The sequence below is a fragment of the Podarcis tiliguerta genome, assembly GCF_965153285.1.
Source record: "Podarcis tiliguerta genome assembly, chromosome: 13".
Classification (NCBI taxonomy): Eukaryota; Metazoa; Chordata; class Lepidosauria; order Squamata; family Lacertidae; genus Podarcis; species Podarcis tiliguerta.
Genome location: NC_139546.1, coordinates 15,671,392 through 15,686,758, shown reverse-complemented (window position 1 = coordinate 15,686,758; position 15,367 = coordinate 15,671,392). Strand labels below are relative to the sequence as shown.

The 15,367-nt window shown below is 44.5% G+C and overlaps 1 protein-coding gene across 1 annotated transcript; it reads right to left on the bottom strand.

Moving 5' to 3' along the window:
• Positions 1-1,477: 1,477 nt before the first annotated feature.
• On the bottom strand, positions 1,478-13,616 carry NT5C3B (5'-nucleotidase, cytosolic IIIB). The gene is made up of 9 exons (XM_083407900.1): positions 13,344-13,616; positions 10,344-10,442; positions 8,929-8,998; positions 7,546-7,592; positions 6,959-7,044; positions 5,850-5,939; positions 4,447-4,609; positions 3,424-3,624; positions 1,478-1,744 (listed from the first exon to the last, which is right to left on the bottom strand). The coding sequence occupies exons 1-9, from the start codon at positions 13,599-13,601 to the stop codon at positions 1,607-1,609; spliced, it is 1,152 nt and encodes a 383-aa protein (XP_083264026.1). The 5' UTR covers positions 13,602-13,616; the 3' UTR covers positions 1,478-1,606.
• Between the last annotated feature and the right edge of the window lie 1,751 nt (positions 13,617-15,367).

Below are 15,367 nucleotides of genomic sequence, written 5' to 3'. Positions count from 1 at the left end.
TAAAGCAGCCAAACAATCAAGCAATATGCATACGATTTTTTTTTTTCCAAAATAGGAAATCTCTCTTTTATTATCTTTACATGTCCTTTGAATAATAAAAACAAACACACCCAAACAATTCAACGTTCTTGGATTCTGTGCAGAAAACTGGGAAGGGGTGACTTGTTCTTTGTAAAACAAAATTGGGGCAGGGGAAAGGTGAAACCAAAAATAGTGCAAAAGAAACCCTGTCAAAACGCATGGTTTTTTTAGGGGGTGGAATTGAATGCTCAGAAGATGCCATTCCCCTGTTCTTATTTAAAACTGTCTTGTATAACTCATACAAGAATATCCCATTCTACTGTGCCGTCTCAATTATGAATATTCAACCTGGCTTTCAAACTTCCAATCATATAAAGCTCCCCCCATAACAAACAAGGTATCTTTTAAAAAGATGATTTACCACACATTTGAACTGGCATTTAAAGGGCAAAACTACCCAAGGTAAACATTTGTTACGTCCAGCGTGCAACAACAGCTACACTCCTAAAGGAAACTGGAGTTGTACCAGCACACACCGGTTCCACCCAAACAAAACATTTGCCTCAAGCTTGTAGGATTCCAGCTAGGCTGTTCATCTGCCAAGAGTATAGCCAAGGTAATTTACCCAACGTTACAGGCCTGAGTTTCTCCAACTTTATCAGATTTGGTTCAACACAGCAGAAGAGCATTCATGTCCTCTTAAATCACTGGTTTGTGCTTTGACTGAAAAGTGAATTTCACCATTGGCACCCCCTATTATGTTTAGATTTTCATTTAAGAGATGTTTCACAAGCAGTGGGGCAGGGGGACACTGCATATGAATAAACACGAATTGTGGCCTTTTAAAAAAATAGACAATGCCATTAAGGAAACATTGTCCGAGTGTCTGCTGCAACAGAGGAAGCCATAGGAGAGCCAGGGATGGCGTGGCTTAAAGAGGAACAGAGTGGCTGAAATTGCATTGACCCACACCTAGCAGACAGCAGGCTGCAAGCCTGCAGCAACACTTCGCAAGAATCCACTGCAAAACATGGAATCTGGGTGTTCTCTGCTTATATGAAGCGATCGCTAAGTGCACAATCGGGTTGCACAATGCGGCAAAGCCACAAGGAGGTGCAAACAGCCCAGTTTGGAGTCCACAACCCCTTCACATCATCAGCCTGCTGCGAACAAGAAACCAGCAGGAACTCAAACCTGAAAGTTGCCATAGCCCTGGGATGATTTTAAACGCAATTAGTTCGCTCTGGAAATTTGTCCTCGTAACTAAATCTAGCAGTACCTCAAGGAGAAACTTCAAGCATCGGCTTGCCTTTTAGAGGCCCGATTGCTCCCTCGCAAATTCTACATTTTGGTCCGCCGAGAAATGTACCGCAAGGCGATTCCACATGTCTTGCCTTGTACAGCCAGGATTAGGTTTTAAGTAAGGAACAGGGTGGTTGAGAGAAGGGGCTACATGTCAGCTCGGCTCAGTTTTAATGATCTAGGATACTGACAGTGGCAAGAAACAGGGAGAACTGGTATGTGTCTATGGCATAGCAAAGGGCAGTAAGAAATGGAGGAGGGATCATCTCTTGGCAGCTTGTCATCAAGGGCAAGTGGGCTGTGTGACTTGGGCTGTTTCGGCCAAAACGAAACGAAGGATGCCATTTGCCACGTCCAACGTTTCATCTTTCTCCAGCACAATATCATAGGCTTCAAGGTACTTCCCCCGCTGTTCCTCCACCTGCACGGATGAAAGAAGAAGAAGAAGAAGAAGAAGAAGAAGAAGAAGAAGAAGAAGAAGAAGAAGAAGAATTTATTATACCCCGCACATCTGGCTGGGTTTCCCCAGCCACTCTGGGTGGCTCCCAACAGAATGTTAAAAACACGACAAAACATTAAACATTTCCCTAAACAGGGCTGCCTTCACATGTCTTCTAAAAGTCAGATAGTTGTTTTATCTCCTTGACATGTGGTGGGAGGGCGTTCCACAGGGAGGGCACCACCACCGAGAAGGCCCTCTGCCTGGTTCCCTGTAATCACACTTCTCACAGGGAGGGAGCCGCCAGAAGGCCCTCGGACCTGGACCTCAGTGTCTAGGCTGAGCGATGGGGGTGGAGACGTTCCTTCAGGTATACTGGGCCAAGGCCGTTTAGGGCTTTCAAGGTCAGCACCAACACTTTGAATTGCGCTCAGAAATGTACTGTCAGCCAATGTAGGTCTTTCAGGACTGGTGTTCTATGGTCTCGGCAGCCACTCCCAGTCACCAGTCTAGCTGCTGCGTTCTGGATTAGTTGTAGTTTCTGGGTCACTTTCATAGGGAGGATGAATAGGTCTTAACAGGCACTCAGCATTGGCTAGCACAGTGTTGTTACAGTGGTTTCCAAGCAGTGTTCTAGCCTGAAGTTACTTCAAAGATCCTCAGGGGTTCCTACATGAGATCAGCTATTGCTTCCACCCTGCTCTTCATCACCCAAGATGATCCCAGAGGAGCCAGTTACCAATGCCAATAAAATAACCTCTAACCTAACTGTTAGTTCAGCCTTGCACTAGAACATGTGTTTTGAAGTTAGTTTAAATTAATCCTCATGGTTGGATTTACTGTTTGTTACGAAGTGTGCCGTTTGCCTGCAAGTCTGCAGTTCTTACAAATTCTGGAATGCATTCAGATATCAACAGCAAAAGATCCAAAAAAAGGGGGTGTCAGAGTTGAGCAGGAGAACTGCAGGCTTGCAAGCAAACTGCATGCTTCGTTTCTTTAGCCACTTGAATGAATCTTTATACCTGCCTACTGCTTTGTCTTATAATCAGCCACCGCAGTGATGCCTTTAACACCAGTTTTGATCTGCAGGTACAGTGGTGCCCCGCAAGACGAATGCCTCGCAAGACGGAAAACCCGCTAGACAAAAGGGTTTTCCGTTTTGGAGGTGCTTCGCAAAACGAATTTCCTATGGGCTTGCTTCGCAAGACGAAAATGTCTTGTGAGTTCCTGCGGGGTTTCCCCCCCCCCCTTTTTCCCAATCAGCTAAGCCACTTAACAGCTGATCCGCTAAGCCGCTTATCAGCTGATCCGCTAAGCCGCTAATAGCGCTAATCCACTAATGGGCTTGCTTCGCAAGACAAAAAAAACCGCAAGACGAAGAGACTCGCAAGACGAAGAAAAAAACCGCAAGATGAAGAGACTCGCGGAACGGATTCTTTTCGTCTTGCGAGGCACCACTGTAATAATATATATATATCCATGCTTCTTTCTGCTAATTTCTGCAGATCAAGCCTCTGTTGGCAGCACAAGAAGGGGTGGGGCACGATATTTTCATGGGCCACTTTCCCAGCTCTCCAAGTCTGCCACCCGAAAGGGCCATCTCACCTTGTCTCACAGCCCTTCCACAGTCAGCTGTGCCCGGCTGGGTAATCCCAACTCACCCTGTCATTCAGAAAGCCAACACGGAGGATGTTCTCCACATCAACGACACCATCTGCCATACTGAGATCGCCCATGGAATCGCCAAGGAGTAAGATGTTTGTCCTTGAGCACAGCTGCTGGAAATACTCTGTATCCTTCAGGACCGTGTTGTTCTTGTTGTAGGTGTGGATGAGGGGCTCTTTGAAACCTCGCAGAACTCCCTGCATGGAGGACACAAAAACAAATGAGATAAACAAGAGTCCCAGAAATAGGCAGCTTCTGTGTTGTGTTTGTGTGCAGCCAAACTACTCAGCTGTAATTACTTCAAAGTTATTAAGAGTCCTTTTCTTTCTTTTTTAAAATATTTTTTATTGGAAATTTTATTTACAACATAACATAAACCCCCACCCCCCCAATATAGAAATCTGCCCTCATTAAACATGAACATAACATACAAATAAGCATAACATACAACAGTACAAACAACCAAATAAAAGACTTCCTTTATCCTGTATCTGGCCTCCTTATTTACTTCTTAAAGCTGTTTCCTTTATGAATAATTATTAAGATTTTTCTAATTATAACTTAAATATCCACAAAGTCTCGTGCAGACATTAATCAAAACAAGTCCAGGTATGTATTTTAGGGCACTGTTTTGTGAAGTATTCTCTGCATTTCCCCCATGCTTTTTGAAATTCTTGTCTAGTGTGATCTCTAATTGCCTCTGTTAATCTAGCCAGTTCAATATACTCTAACGGTTTGTCTTGCCATTCCTTTTTTGTTGGCACAATTTCTTTTAAGTCAGGGGTCCCTTTAGCTTTACCTATCACTACAACCAAAATTCTGCTCATCCTGGTAGAGCCTGGGAGTTTCTGGCTGACCCCAGAAGGCACACTCCTGCCTTCCATTTATCCCGTCCTATTAATACCATCCCAAAACTTTCTAAGCCCCCCCCCCCCCCACACACACAGTGTTCAGACTGGCACACCGCTTCCATGCCAGGGCAAATAGGAATTGGGGGAAGTGAAGTGGCCTCAACTCACACTGTCGTCAAAATCCATGTAGTTGGAGACCACGTTGACATTGGGATAGAACGCCCCAGCCTGGCGAATTATCTCCTCTAGCACATCACCCACACCTGCTGAGAAGATGAAGAGGGGTACTTTGTTCTGGTGAAGCTGGTCAAATAAGATGTTGAAGCCATCTCTGAATGCAAGAAAGAAAGGAAGTGTAACGTTCGGGGGAAATGGTGAAACACACAAGGCTATTTCCATTCATGGCTCACTAAACCATGGCTTACTGCAATGTCCGGACAGGGTCAAAATATTGCAGTGTTTAAATTAAACAATTTGTATGCATGGTTTTTTAAAAAAAGGAAATATACAATATAACAAATGGGAAACTCTATTTAAAGCAATTATTTTAACACAACGTTTGCTTGGCAATCATTTTAACACAACATTTTGCTTGGCAATTATTTTAACAACGTTTTTTCTTATTATTTCAGTTGCCTTGAAAATCCACCCTGCTGTAGGGTTATGGCACACGTTAAATGGGACAAACCCACTTTCGACTGGTAGGTCCTAGATCACCAACTAGTGTACATGCATGAGACACACTTCTTGTAATCACGATTTACATCTTAATTGTGCCGTTAACTAAAAACAAAAACAAAAATGAATGTGTGGAGAGATCCTTAGATAAGCCTCTGTCTCCTCAACCCCTTCCACAAGGATAATAAAGCTGACCTACCCTACTAGCCTAAATGTTATTAAATGTGAAATGCTTTGAATACATCGAACATGATATATAAATGCTATCATTTGTGACAGAACAACTGCCTTTCAGGCTCTGGCTGCTTCTCCCTCTTTTACGGCTTCCAGTCCTGCTGCTCTCCCAAATCTCCCCACCCACAGCCATGTTTTTCCTTGCCACATCTGGTCAACGACTGCACAATAATAATAATAATTTATTATTTATACCCCGCCCATCTGGCTGGGTTTCCCCAGCCACTCTGGGCGGCTTCCAACAGAATATTAAAATACAGTAATTTATTAAACATTAAAAGCTTCCCTAAAAAGGGCTGCCTTCAGATGTCTTGTAAAAATCTGGTAAGTTGTTTTTCTCTTTGACATCTGGTGGGAGGGCGTTCGACAGGGTGGGTGCCACTACCGAGAAGGCCCTCTGCCTGGTTCCCTGTAACCTCACTTCTCACAAGTTTAAAATATCTGCATTCTGTGTGCCAAGTAGGCGTGTGAAAAATCAGCAAGCCCTCAAACTCCGGAACACAATGGCACACTTCAATTTCAAGTGTCAAAATTCCACCTTGCCCTGACAGCAAATTCCAGAAGGGTTGAGGCAGAGGAGGACACAGACCACAAAAATAAAGTTGTTCCCCCATCCCACCTGCCCACCTCTTCTTGCACACATCATCCAAATTTTGTACCTGAGCATGACATCCGATTCTTTCACAACCTGGGCGATATCACTTTTCTTTATCTTCTGTTGGGCCAGGAGGTCGTGGGCCTTAGTCCACCTGGAACACACACACACCTGTCCTATCAGGGACCAGGAGTCCTCTGTGGGTGTATCTATTGAGCTTACAGAACCTCTAGTTAGTTTGTTTCTCCAGGCACATGAGCGATTCTCGTGTTTGCTTGACCGCCACAGATCAGACCTGTCTCAGGTGATGTGTCTGTGCCCCCGATCCCTTTTAAGATCCTCAAACCTCTCATTAATGGTGGAAATGTAAAGAAAAAGAAGGTATCTTTTATCATATGTGGTGGACATGTCCCAAGGTGAAAGGCTTCTGGGAAAAGATTTATAATGAGTTGAAAAAAATGTTGAAATATACATTTATTAAAAAGCCAGAAGCCTTTCTACTTGGAATAATAGGTTTGGAATTGCCCAAGAAAGACGTTAGACTGTTTTTGTATGCCACAACTGCAGCAAGAATTTTGTTAGCCAAAAACTGGAAATCACAAGAAATACCAACAGTGGAGGAATGGCAGATGAAGGTGATGGACTTTTTGTAGCTGGCCGACCTGACTGGAAGAATCCGCAAACAGAAAGAGGAGCATCATCAAGAAGAATGGAAGAATATCAAGGACTATTTAGTTAGATATTCTAAGATAACGTATGTAGAATTACTTGTAAGTACCAAATTGGCCTAGGAGTAAAATATGCTGAATTGTACAACATTTTGGATTGAAAATATTATGAAAAGAACGAAAGATGTTAATTGAATAAGTTAATTTTATTTGAAAGTGGATATTGGAAACTTGCTACAATGAGTTCTATGGAAACTCAGCTGGGGGGATTTGAGGAAGTCATCTAACAATGATATTTAAATTAGGATTTTAACAACTAGGATATATGTTTGTTCTTTTGTAATGTTTTTCTTCTATGTTTGTTATAAAATTGGAAAATTAATAAAAAATATGGGGGGGGGAACTCTCATTAATGGAGTTGGGGTGTGTGTGTGTTCTGTAATGGAAGAAAGCACCCTTCCTCCCTGTTAAGGAAAACATTACCTCTTCTGACACAAATACTCACCATTCTATCATGAGGGGCAACTTGTCCTCCATGGTCCGGTACGGATCAATTTCAATAGGGTAGTAATGATGGAGCAGATCTTTTAGCTGGAACAGTTCCCAGTATCAAGAAAAGGAAGGGGGGATATTTAGCTAGTCAGAAGACAAAACACACACATTTCAAGATGGAGGTTTTCCAAGATGGAGGTTCTGGCTAGGACGGGGACAACCAACTGCATAGCCTGCTCCCCATCATATTAGGAGGATGGGGTGTGTATTGATCGTTAGCCAGTACTTTCCGGGTACAGTCCCCCAAGGGGGTGGGCGACAGAAACAGGAAAAGCATCTTCATGTTATCTGTTATTTGGTTTCTTGCTTGGGGGACTAGTTGCAGGCAAGTCAAACCTACACGTAGAATAGAGAGAACTCAAAAAGTCATTCATGAGGTCTTAACCTCTCAATAGAAGGAATGGAGAATTCTCTGTTTCAAAACCTTAGTTCCCTCATAGAACTCAAGGTTCCTTGAGCTCCTAACAGCAGGAGGGAATGGAACTGGGAAGTCAGTTTAGACTTTAAAATATCAGCATGCCAAGATATGAAAGCTCATACCTTTTTCTTGCCTTCTTCGCTGATGACCCGGCTGTTATCTATGATATCTGAAGAGACACACACACAAAATATATGCCAAATTCCAAATATCGAATTCATTTTTATAAACACCGTATTAAGGTCTGGTTAACTACTATAACAATTATTATTTTTTGTCAGGTATACAATTTTTAGTAACATTTTGGTTCCCCTCATCAAATATGGAAAATAACACCATTCAGAGATCTAAGTCTAGTATCTGACTTGTGATAAGCCCAATTTTGTAAAATATTGTTTTCCAGAATTCTTGTAGCTTCTCCCAGGACCACCACTTGTGAAAATATTTACTCAGGTACCATCTGCAAATAACTCTGAATCAGTTTACTCTCCTTTGGGGTCAGTGTTCAAAATTAACCAGGCGCCAGGCGCATTTTGCACCTGGCTATTGACCACTTACGACCGAGTGCAGATGCCTGGGCACCAGGATAGTGCTCACCATCTGGAGCATCATGGCATCTGGACTGCTTTCACACACTAATACCACATCCAGTAGAATTCTATCAGTCATATTTTATGTGTACAATTGGAATGAATTCCAAGAACCAAAATGCTTTTTCTGTGCAGCCTGAGCAGGAGCAGTGAACAGTGTTATAATTAATTGTTGTAACTTGTACAGTGGTGCCCCGCAAGACGAATGCCTCGCATGACGGAAAACCCGCTAGACGAAAGGGTTTTCCGTTTTGGAGGTGCTTCGCAAAACGAATTTGCTATGGGCTTGCTTCGCAAGACGAAGATGTCTTGCGATTCCTGGGGTTTTTTTTCCCTCCCCCCCTTTTTCCCAAGCCCCTAAGCCGCTTAACAGCTGTTAGCTAAGCCGCTTGACAGCTGATGGCTAAGCCGCCTAACAGCTGATCTAAGCCGCTTATCAGCTGATCTAAGCCGCTAATAGCCTTTTAGCAGCTAATCCGCTAATCCCTTAAGCCTTTAATAGCCGCTAATAGCCTTTTAGCAGCTAATCCGCTAATCCCTTAAACCTTTAATAGCTGCTAATAGCCGCTAAACCGCTAATAGCGCTAATCCGCTAATGGGCTTGCTTCGCAAGACGGAAAAAACCGCAAGACGAAGAGACTGGCGGAACGGATTCTTTTCGTCTTGCGAGGCACCACTGTATTCCGTTACCCCCCACGCCCGCTCCTACTGCCCTGCTCACGGTGGTGATTAATATTCTTACGTTATGTGTGGTCCATGTCACCATTTTTTTAAAAAAAGAGATAGGAATATATATAGGAATAGGAATATATGTGGACTGTCCCAAAGGCTTGGAGGGACCAAGAGGGAGAGATAAAAGTCCGTCATGTTTTACAAGAGAAAAATGAAATAGAAAAGGGCCAAAACTGGACTCACTGTAGGAAGTAGGGCAGCGTCGACCGTTGAACCCGAACCGAGTCAGAGTCATGTCAAAATCGGAAATGACCTGGAGAGAACAAGGAGGGAAAATGTGAGAGAGAGAGTGAGAGAGATTACAAGGGATTCATTGCCTAGCCCAAGAAACTACTCTACAGATTCAGGGAACCAAGAAATTGGTAACTCTCAAGAGTTACCAAGTAATCTCAGGTGGGCAGCCTTCAGGCCTTCAATGCCGCCTGCCTCTGCTACCATCACCACTGCTGAATTTGTCAAGTGTCACTCACTAAGCTCATCAAACAGCTGCTTGGAGCTGCCTGCATGGAGTGTGATTTAAATGTGGAGGAAGGTGATCTCCCCATCTGCACAACTGCACTCTCTTCAGCCTGCCCATTTGCTGTTTGGTGGGCTAAGGGACGATTCCCAGTGCCTATCAACTGGGGAGGTGGGAAGGCATGATGGAATCTCTGCACATCAAGTGATTCCACCTGGTGATTGGTGCTTCACACTAAACAGGCTCAAAACTGAGACTGAGAAGGAACCAAATAAATTCTTAAGTTACAGTGGGCCGGAGTGATTCCAAGTTGTCCTGTCAAACCGTCAAAACATTTGTTATTTGCATCAATGTTACAGGATGCCAGGTTTCATTTACAGAGGGAAACTCAGCTTAATACAGATAATAATTTGCCAACACAGCCTTGTTTCTTCTTGCTTTGAAGAAAGCAATATCTAGCATACACTAGTCAGGCAGTGGCCGGTAAATTCAACACATCTTCACCCGAGCTAAAGCGAATTACGTTTGACGCATGGTAGTCAAATAAGTGCAATTTTAAGAAAGAAATAAAAGTCTGTGTTACCATTTACTACAATTGTTGTGCTTTGGTGACACATGAGTCCATTCAATCTTTGCCACGGTTTCATTTTAGCATTTCTACAGCTCCTATATATATGTGTAATAAAGTTTTGGATGTTGGTGAGTGTTTGTCTGCCAAGTGCTCTTAAATCACTTCTCTGATGCAGGCTGCAGAGATACCAGCAGAAAGCATTAAGTTAACAGAACCTGTTTGGGGAACCTGACTTTTCACATGAAAACCAGATGACCCCCCAAATTGCCATATTTCCCAAGAAACAACTTTAAGGAGAAGGCTCTCTTGGTGCAGAATGTTATGGCCTTCACGGTTACCTATATGCTTAAACATTCTGAGCACTGCATTAAACCCATGCTGTTCTCATCATTTGACAGGCATTTCACTAGTAAATAGACAAAGACAAAAACCAGGCAGCGCCTGAGGTAAAAATTTGATCCGAGGTTCATGCAGCTGCTTGTGCAATACATCTGGGAAGAGGCTGGGTGGGAGGGATAAATTAAGGGTATGACAAACAGCAGACAAACAGACGAATACAAGAGCACGCACCTGGAATTTTCCTACCCCACCTTTTCTGAGGGCTGAAATTACATTTTTTACGCGTTCAGGATCCTTCATTCGGACGGTCGCTTTCTCCAGCTCGGGCACCTAGGGAAAGGCACAGCACATGACGTTTTCAACAGTGCTCTTTGCGTGTTTGGTTATTTTTTATTTACAGTATTTTATATGTGCTACATTGCTGTACTAGGTCCCCCAATAGCAATATGGTTATTGAGCCCATAGCGCAGAAAAGCAGCACATACAAACGACATGCAAATAATACACATTGTTAAAAGCGTAGCGTATAAGTGATATGCAGCATTCATGCTATATAAAGCTCAGCATAAATATAAAACTACAGTTAAAAATAAATAAATAAAAACAGCAGAGCCTTTTAAAATGACATTTACTAAAAAAAAACCAGAAGCCCTTTCGATAGGAATTTTAGAACAACTGCTGAAAGAAAAACAGACATTATGTGACAACAGCAGCAAGAATTATGATAGCACAGAACTGGAAGACTGGAGAAATACCATCAAAGAACAATGGCAAGATAAGTTAATGAACTATGCAGAGTTGGCAAAGTTAACAGATTAACTACATGAAAAAGACAACAGTGACTTTGAAAAAGAATGGAAACCTTGTACATCATATTTGCAGAAAAAACAAAAAAAAATAGTGTTATTGGCAGGATTTAAATAAACATTGGCAATTTTATTTATAAAAAAACAAGAAACTTAATAGTACGATAATACAGAAGTATATATAAACAGCAGGATGCAATATGAGATGTAATAAACCAGGGATGGAAGTTGAGGGAAGTCAGCAGGGAAAGGGGAAACTGAAACTTGAATGTAATGTAATGATTACAGACATTGTAAAAATGAAAAACCCAATAAAAATGAATTTAAAAAAACAACAACAGCAGAGCCTTAAAAAAAAAAAAGCAAGCAGCTGAATAAGAATTATCTCAGTGGGCCAGTAAAAAAGTCTTCACTTTTTGATGTAAGGTTTAACAGAGAGAAGGCTAACTTGACCTCCTTAGGAAGAAAGACCCAAAGCCCAAGTACACCCACAGCATCCCAATGCAAGCATGGTTGGTGTACACAGGTGTGTTTGTGGGTACCTTTCTGCCCAACTTGCTGCTACTCTGAGGAGTCAGTGCCAAGTTGCAGAGAAGGCCAAAGGCTCAAAGGGTTTGAGGGACTTGGACAAATTGGCATAGCGAGCCAATGGGAAGAGAGCAAGTCAAATCCTTGCCTGTGGGCTTTACTCTCCCACAGAGCATCCCAGACAATTCCTGCCCCCTCTCCAGTCTAGTCTTCTTGATAGTCTTGCAAAAGGACACCATTTCTCATCTCCAACCTGCACCCTCCACTTCCCAAGGACCTTCCTGCACTTCCTTCCAAGACCTTCAGCCTTCCCTGAAAGACCACTGGGACTACAACTTCCACTATTCCTGACTATTTAATTGGCAGGCTGATGGGAGCTGGAGTCCATCAACATCTGGAGGGCGGTAGACTCCCAACCTCCACTTTCAAAGGCTCCTTGCTTTTCCTCCATTCCCCAGTTGCACCAACAAACAAGCACCTAGAGCAGCCTTTCTCAACTTGTGGGTCCCCAGATGTTGTTGGACTACATCTCCCATCACCCCTAGCTAGCAAGGCCAGAGCTCAGGCGTGATGGGAGTTGTAGTTCAACAACATACGGGGACCCACAGGCTGGGAACCACGACCTAGAGTATTCATCCTTAGTATTTTGTTGTTGTTGTTGTTCAGTCGTGTCCGACTCTTCATGACCCCATGGACCAGAGCACGCCAGGCACTCCTGTCTTCCACTGCCTCCCGCAGCTTTGTCAAACTCATGTCCGTAGCCTCGAGAACACTGTCCAACCATCTCGTCCTCTGTCGTCCCCTTCTCCTTGTGCCCTCCATCTTTCCCAACATCAGGGTCTTTTCCAGGGAGTCTTCTCTTCTCATGAGGTGGCCAAAGTATTGGAGCCTCAGCTTCAGGATCTGTCCTTCCAGTGAGCACTCAGGGCTGATTTCCTTCAGAATGGATAGGTTTGATCTTCTTGCAGTCCATGTTCTGCTTTAAATCTCCCACCACGTTCAACAAGGGGAAAGACCTATAACGATCTAATTTCCCCCTCCTCATCCCCAGTCACAGACCCCCCACGATTCCACCCCAGAGACCCTCTCTCTCCTCAAACTACGTGAAACCTGACCCCACAAACCTGACCCCCCCCTCCCAGATCACCTTGCATCAAGGCAGCTGGCTTAGCAGAGCCTAAGCTACAAGTCGGGTCACTGCCAGCTTGAATTTGCACAAGCCACTCCCTCCCTCTCTCTCGGCTTTAGCCTCCACCCCTCCTGTCTGCAATGGGGGGGGGATAATAACACTGGCCCACCTTACAGGGTTGTTGTAAGCATTACATAACCATAATATCATAAGCAAAGCAAAGCTGCTCCTGACAGCTGTCTCCCTGGCACAGAATCCGCGCAGCTCCCTCCAGCGTTTGGCGACCTCCTAATAAAGAAGGGGAACTCACGCCCCCCAGACAGCTGCTTTCCTGGACCCCCACCCCCTCCTTCATACTAAACACCCGCCTTATGAAAAGATCAGCCCCTAATTCTGCCATATAAACACACCCCATATTCTGTTTGGACAAGCGCAAGGCCGCCTCCAAAAGCCGCATCCCCTTCCCACCAATTCTGGCTCAGAAAGTGGGTTCCCAACATGTCTCCCCCACACACAACCCCCCCCCAACCCAACACACTTCCGCCTTCCCACACCTCACCCTACAAAACGGGCATATTCATAGCCGATGGTAGGGGAGATCGCTTGGAAGCGCTGTGCAATTTGCTTTGCAGCCAAAAAACCCCCACAGATCTTGAATTAATGAACCTCGTGTTTTTTGGAACGCGTATTCTCCGACGGCTTGCCCCAGAAAAAGCGCATTTTAGCAAAGCCACCTCCTTTTCCCGCCCGCCTTCCCCAGGGTCTAACCATGATCTTCGCCCAGCAAGCCGTCCCCGGACGACGAGGAGTTTTGTAACTGGGATCGAGAATGGAGAAAGCCGGAGAAGGAAGGAAGAAGAGGGAGGTGTCCTTCCCTGAGCTGGGCTGGGCTCCGCAGGCGCCTCCTTCCTGCGTCTCCGCCCCTCGGGGTCTGGGCCGAGTTCTTGGCGGCTGCTGCTGCTGGCTAAGATCCGGGCAGAGGTTTCCTCCAAGCTGCTTCGATCGCGGCCGGGTTGCTCGCTGCATTTCCCGCCCCCCCCCCCGGGATGGGGGTGAGGCATCTGGGGTCACCCTGCCTTAGTGCCACCCCGGGCGGAGTTGCCGCCTGCAAGATCCCGATAACCGGACCTTCACGCTCTCGCGCGCAGCTACGCGGCAGCTTAATGTGAGCCAGTGCGTGCGAGGTTCCTATTAGTGGCATTGTCAGACTCAAAAAGTCAGATTTAAGCATGGGTAGGCAAGCTAGGCCCGGGGGCCGGATCCTGCCCAATCGTCTTCTCAATCCGGCCCGCGGATGGTCCGGGAATCAGCGCGTTTTTACATGAGTAGAATGTGTCCTTTTATTTACAACGCATCTCTGGGTTATTTGTGGGGCCTGCCTGGTGTTTTTACATGAATAGAATGTGTGCTTTTATTTAAAATGCATCTCTGGGTTATTTGTGGGGCGTAGGAATTTGTTCCTATGTTGTTCCTATATTTTGTAGTCCAGCCCCCAAGATAAAAAAACAACAAACAAGGTCACAAACAAAAAGTTTGCTAACCCCTGGATTTAAGGAATGATCCCTCAGCCAAAGTGAAGCGCCAGATAGATAGATAGATAGATAGATGGATGGATATTGGCAGGCATTCATTTGTCTCTTCTATTGTGATTTGCAAAGAGATCTAGTTAACTACAATGACAATTTTTCTTCTTTTTTTGGGACCGTACACAGTATCTTTTCTTTGTTTTCTACATGGGTTGTATTTCTTGTTTTTTCTTCTTACCTTACTCTGTGCACTTGTGGTTTTGTAGTTGTTCCCCCCTCCCAATAAAGCATGCAAAATAGCATTTTAAAAGGGATTTTTTTATTTTATTTTAAGGGCTGCATGGTTCCGTTAGGAAACAACCGAGCTGATGATTAAATAAGTGCCTCCTCCCTATCACGTGGAAATCCTTCCCAAAATCCTTAAGGCCAGGAAGTAGGGCAAGAGGAAATGCCGTCTGTGCTGGGATCATCGTTTTGCACTGTTTCTAAGGGACGATGAAAGACATCCAGGCTGAACAGCGGCGCAACCCAAGACCTGCCTCTCCTGTTTATTTCTTCCGAAGGCTGGAAGGTGTTTGAAGTGTACTTAGTCCAAAACAGTGTGTAGTTCCCCCTGGAGGCTGTAGGTGTCGCAGAAGAGCGTGCAAGCTGGGCCCGCCACGTGACACTTCCTCCCTCTGCATAACCACCTTTGCTTGTTCCAAGTGCAGGTCCTGCTCCAGATTCTCCACGTGGACGTCTATGGGGGAAGGTGAAAGGGCCCTAGCTCAGTGGAATCTCAGACTCCTGCCTGAGTCTCTTGGAGGATGTCTCAAGCAGGTCACTGAGCAAGATGGGCCAGGGGGTTTGACTCAATTCACTGCCTTTCATTATGTAAACCAAGGAATTCTAGGCCAAGACATCTGAAGGTAGCCCTGTTTAGGGGAGCTTTTAATGTTTAACACTATTGTATTTTAATATTTTGTTGGAAGCCACCCAGAGTGGCTGGGGAAACCCAGCTGTCAATATAAACATGTATGGAGTACGTAATCCAAATCTGCTGAAATCAGTGCTTTTTGTTCTTATGGGTACTCCCAGAAGAGAATTTCAGACTTTTGCACTTTTTATAGAAACATTCTAAATTCCTATGCACTTGCAAATACTGGATTTATTGCACCCAAATAGCTTGGAGCTAGACTAATTTTCCATAGGCCTCGTTATGATCAATAGAAACATAGAATTACAGAGTTGGAAGAGACCCCAAGGATCATCTAGTCCAACCCCCTG

Excerpts from the sequence above, each read along its gene's own strand:
- NT5C3B (XM_083407900.1), bottom strand. The coding sequence starts at position 13,601 with ATGCAGCGAGCAACCCGGCCGCGATCGAAGCAGCTTGGAGGAAACCTC. Across the intron at positions 10,443-13,343 it reads CTTGCTGGGCGAAGATCATG|GTGCCCGAGCTGGAGAAAGC; the intron begins GTTAGACCCTGG and ends GCCTTTCCCTAG. Across the intron at positions 5,940-6,958 it reads TTGCCCCTCATGATAGAATG|GTGGACTAAGGCCCACGACC; the intron begins GTGAGTATTTGT and ends TGTGTGTTCCAG.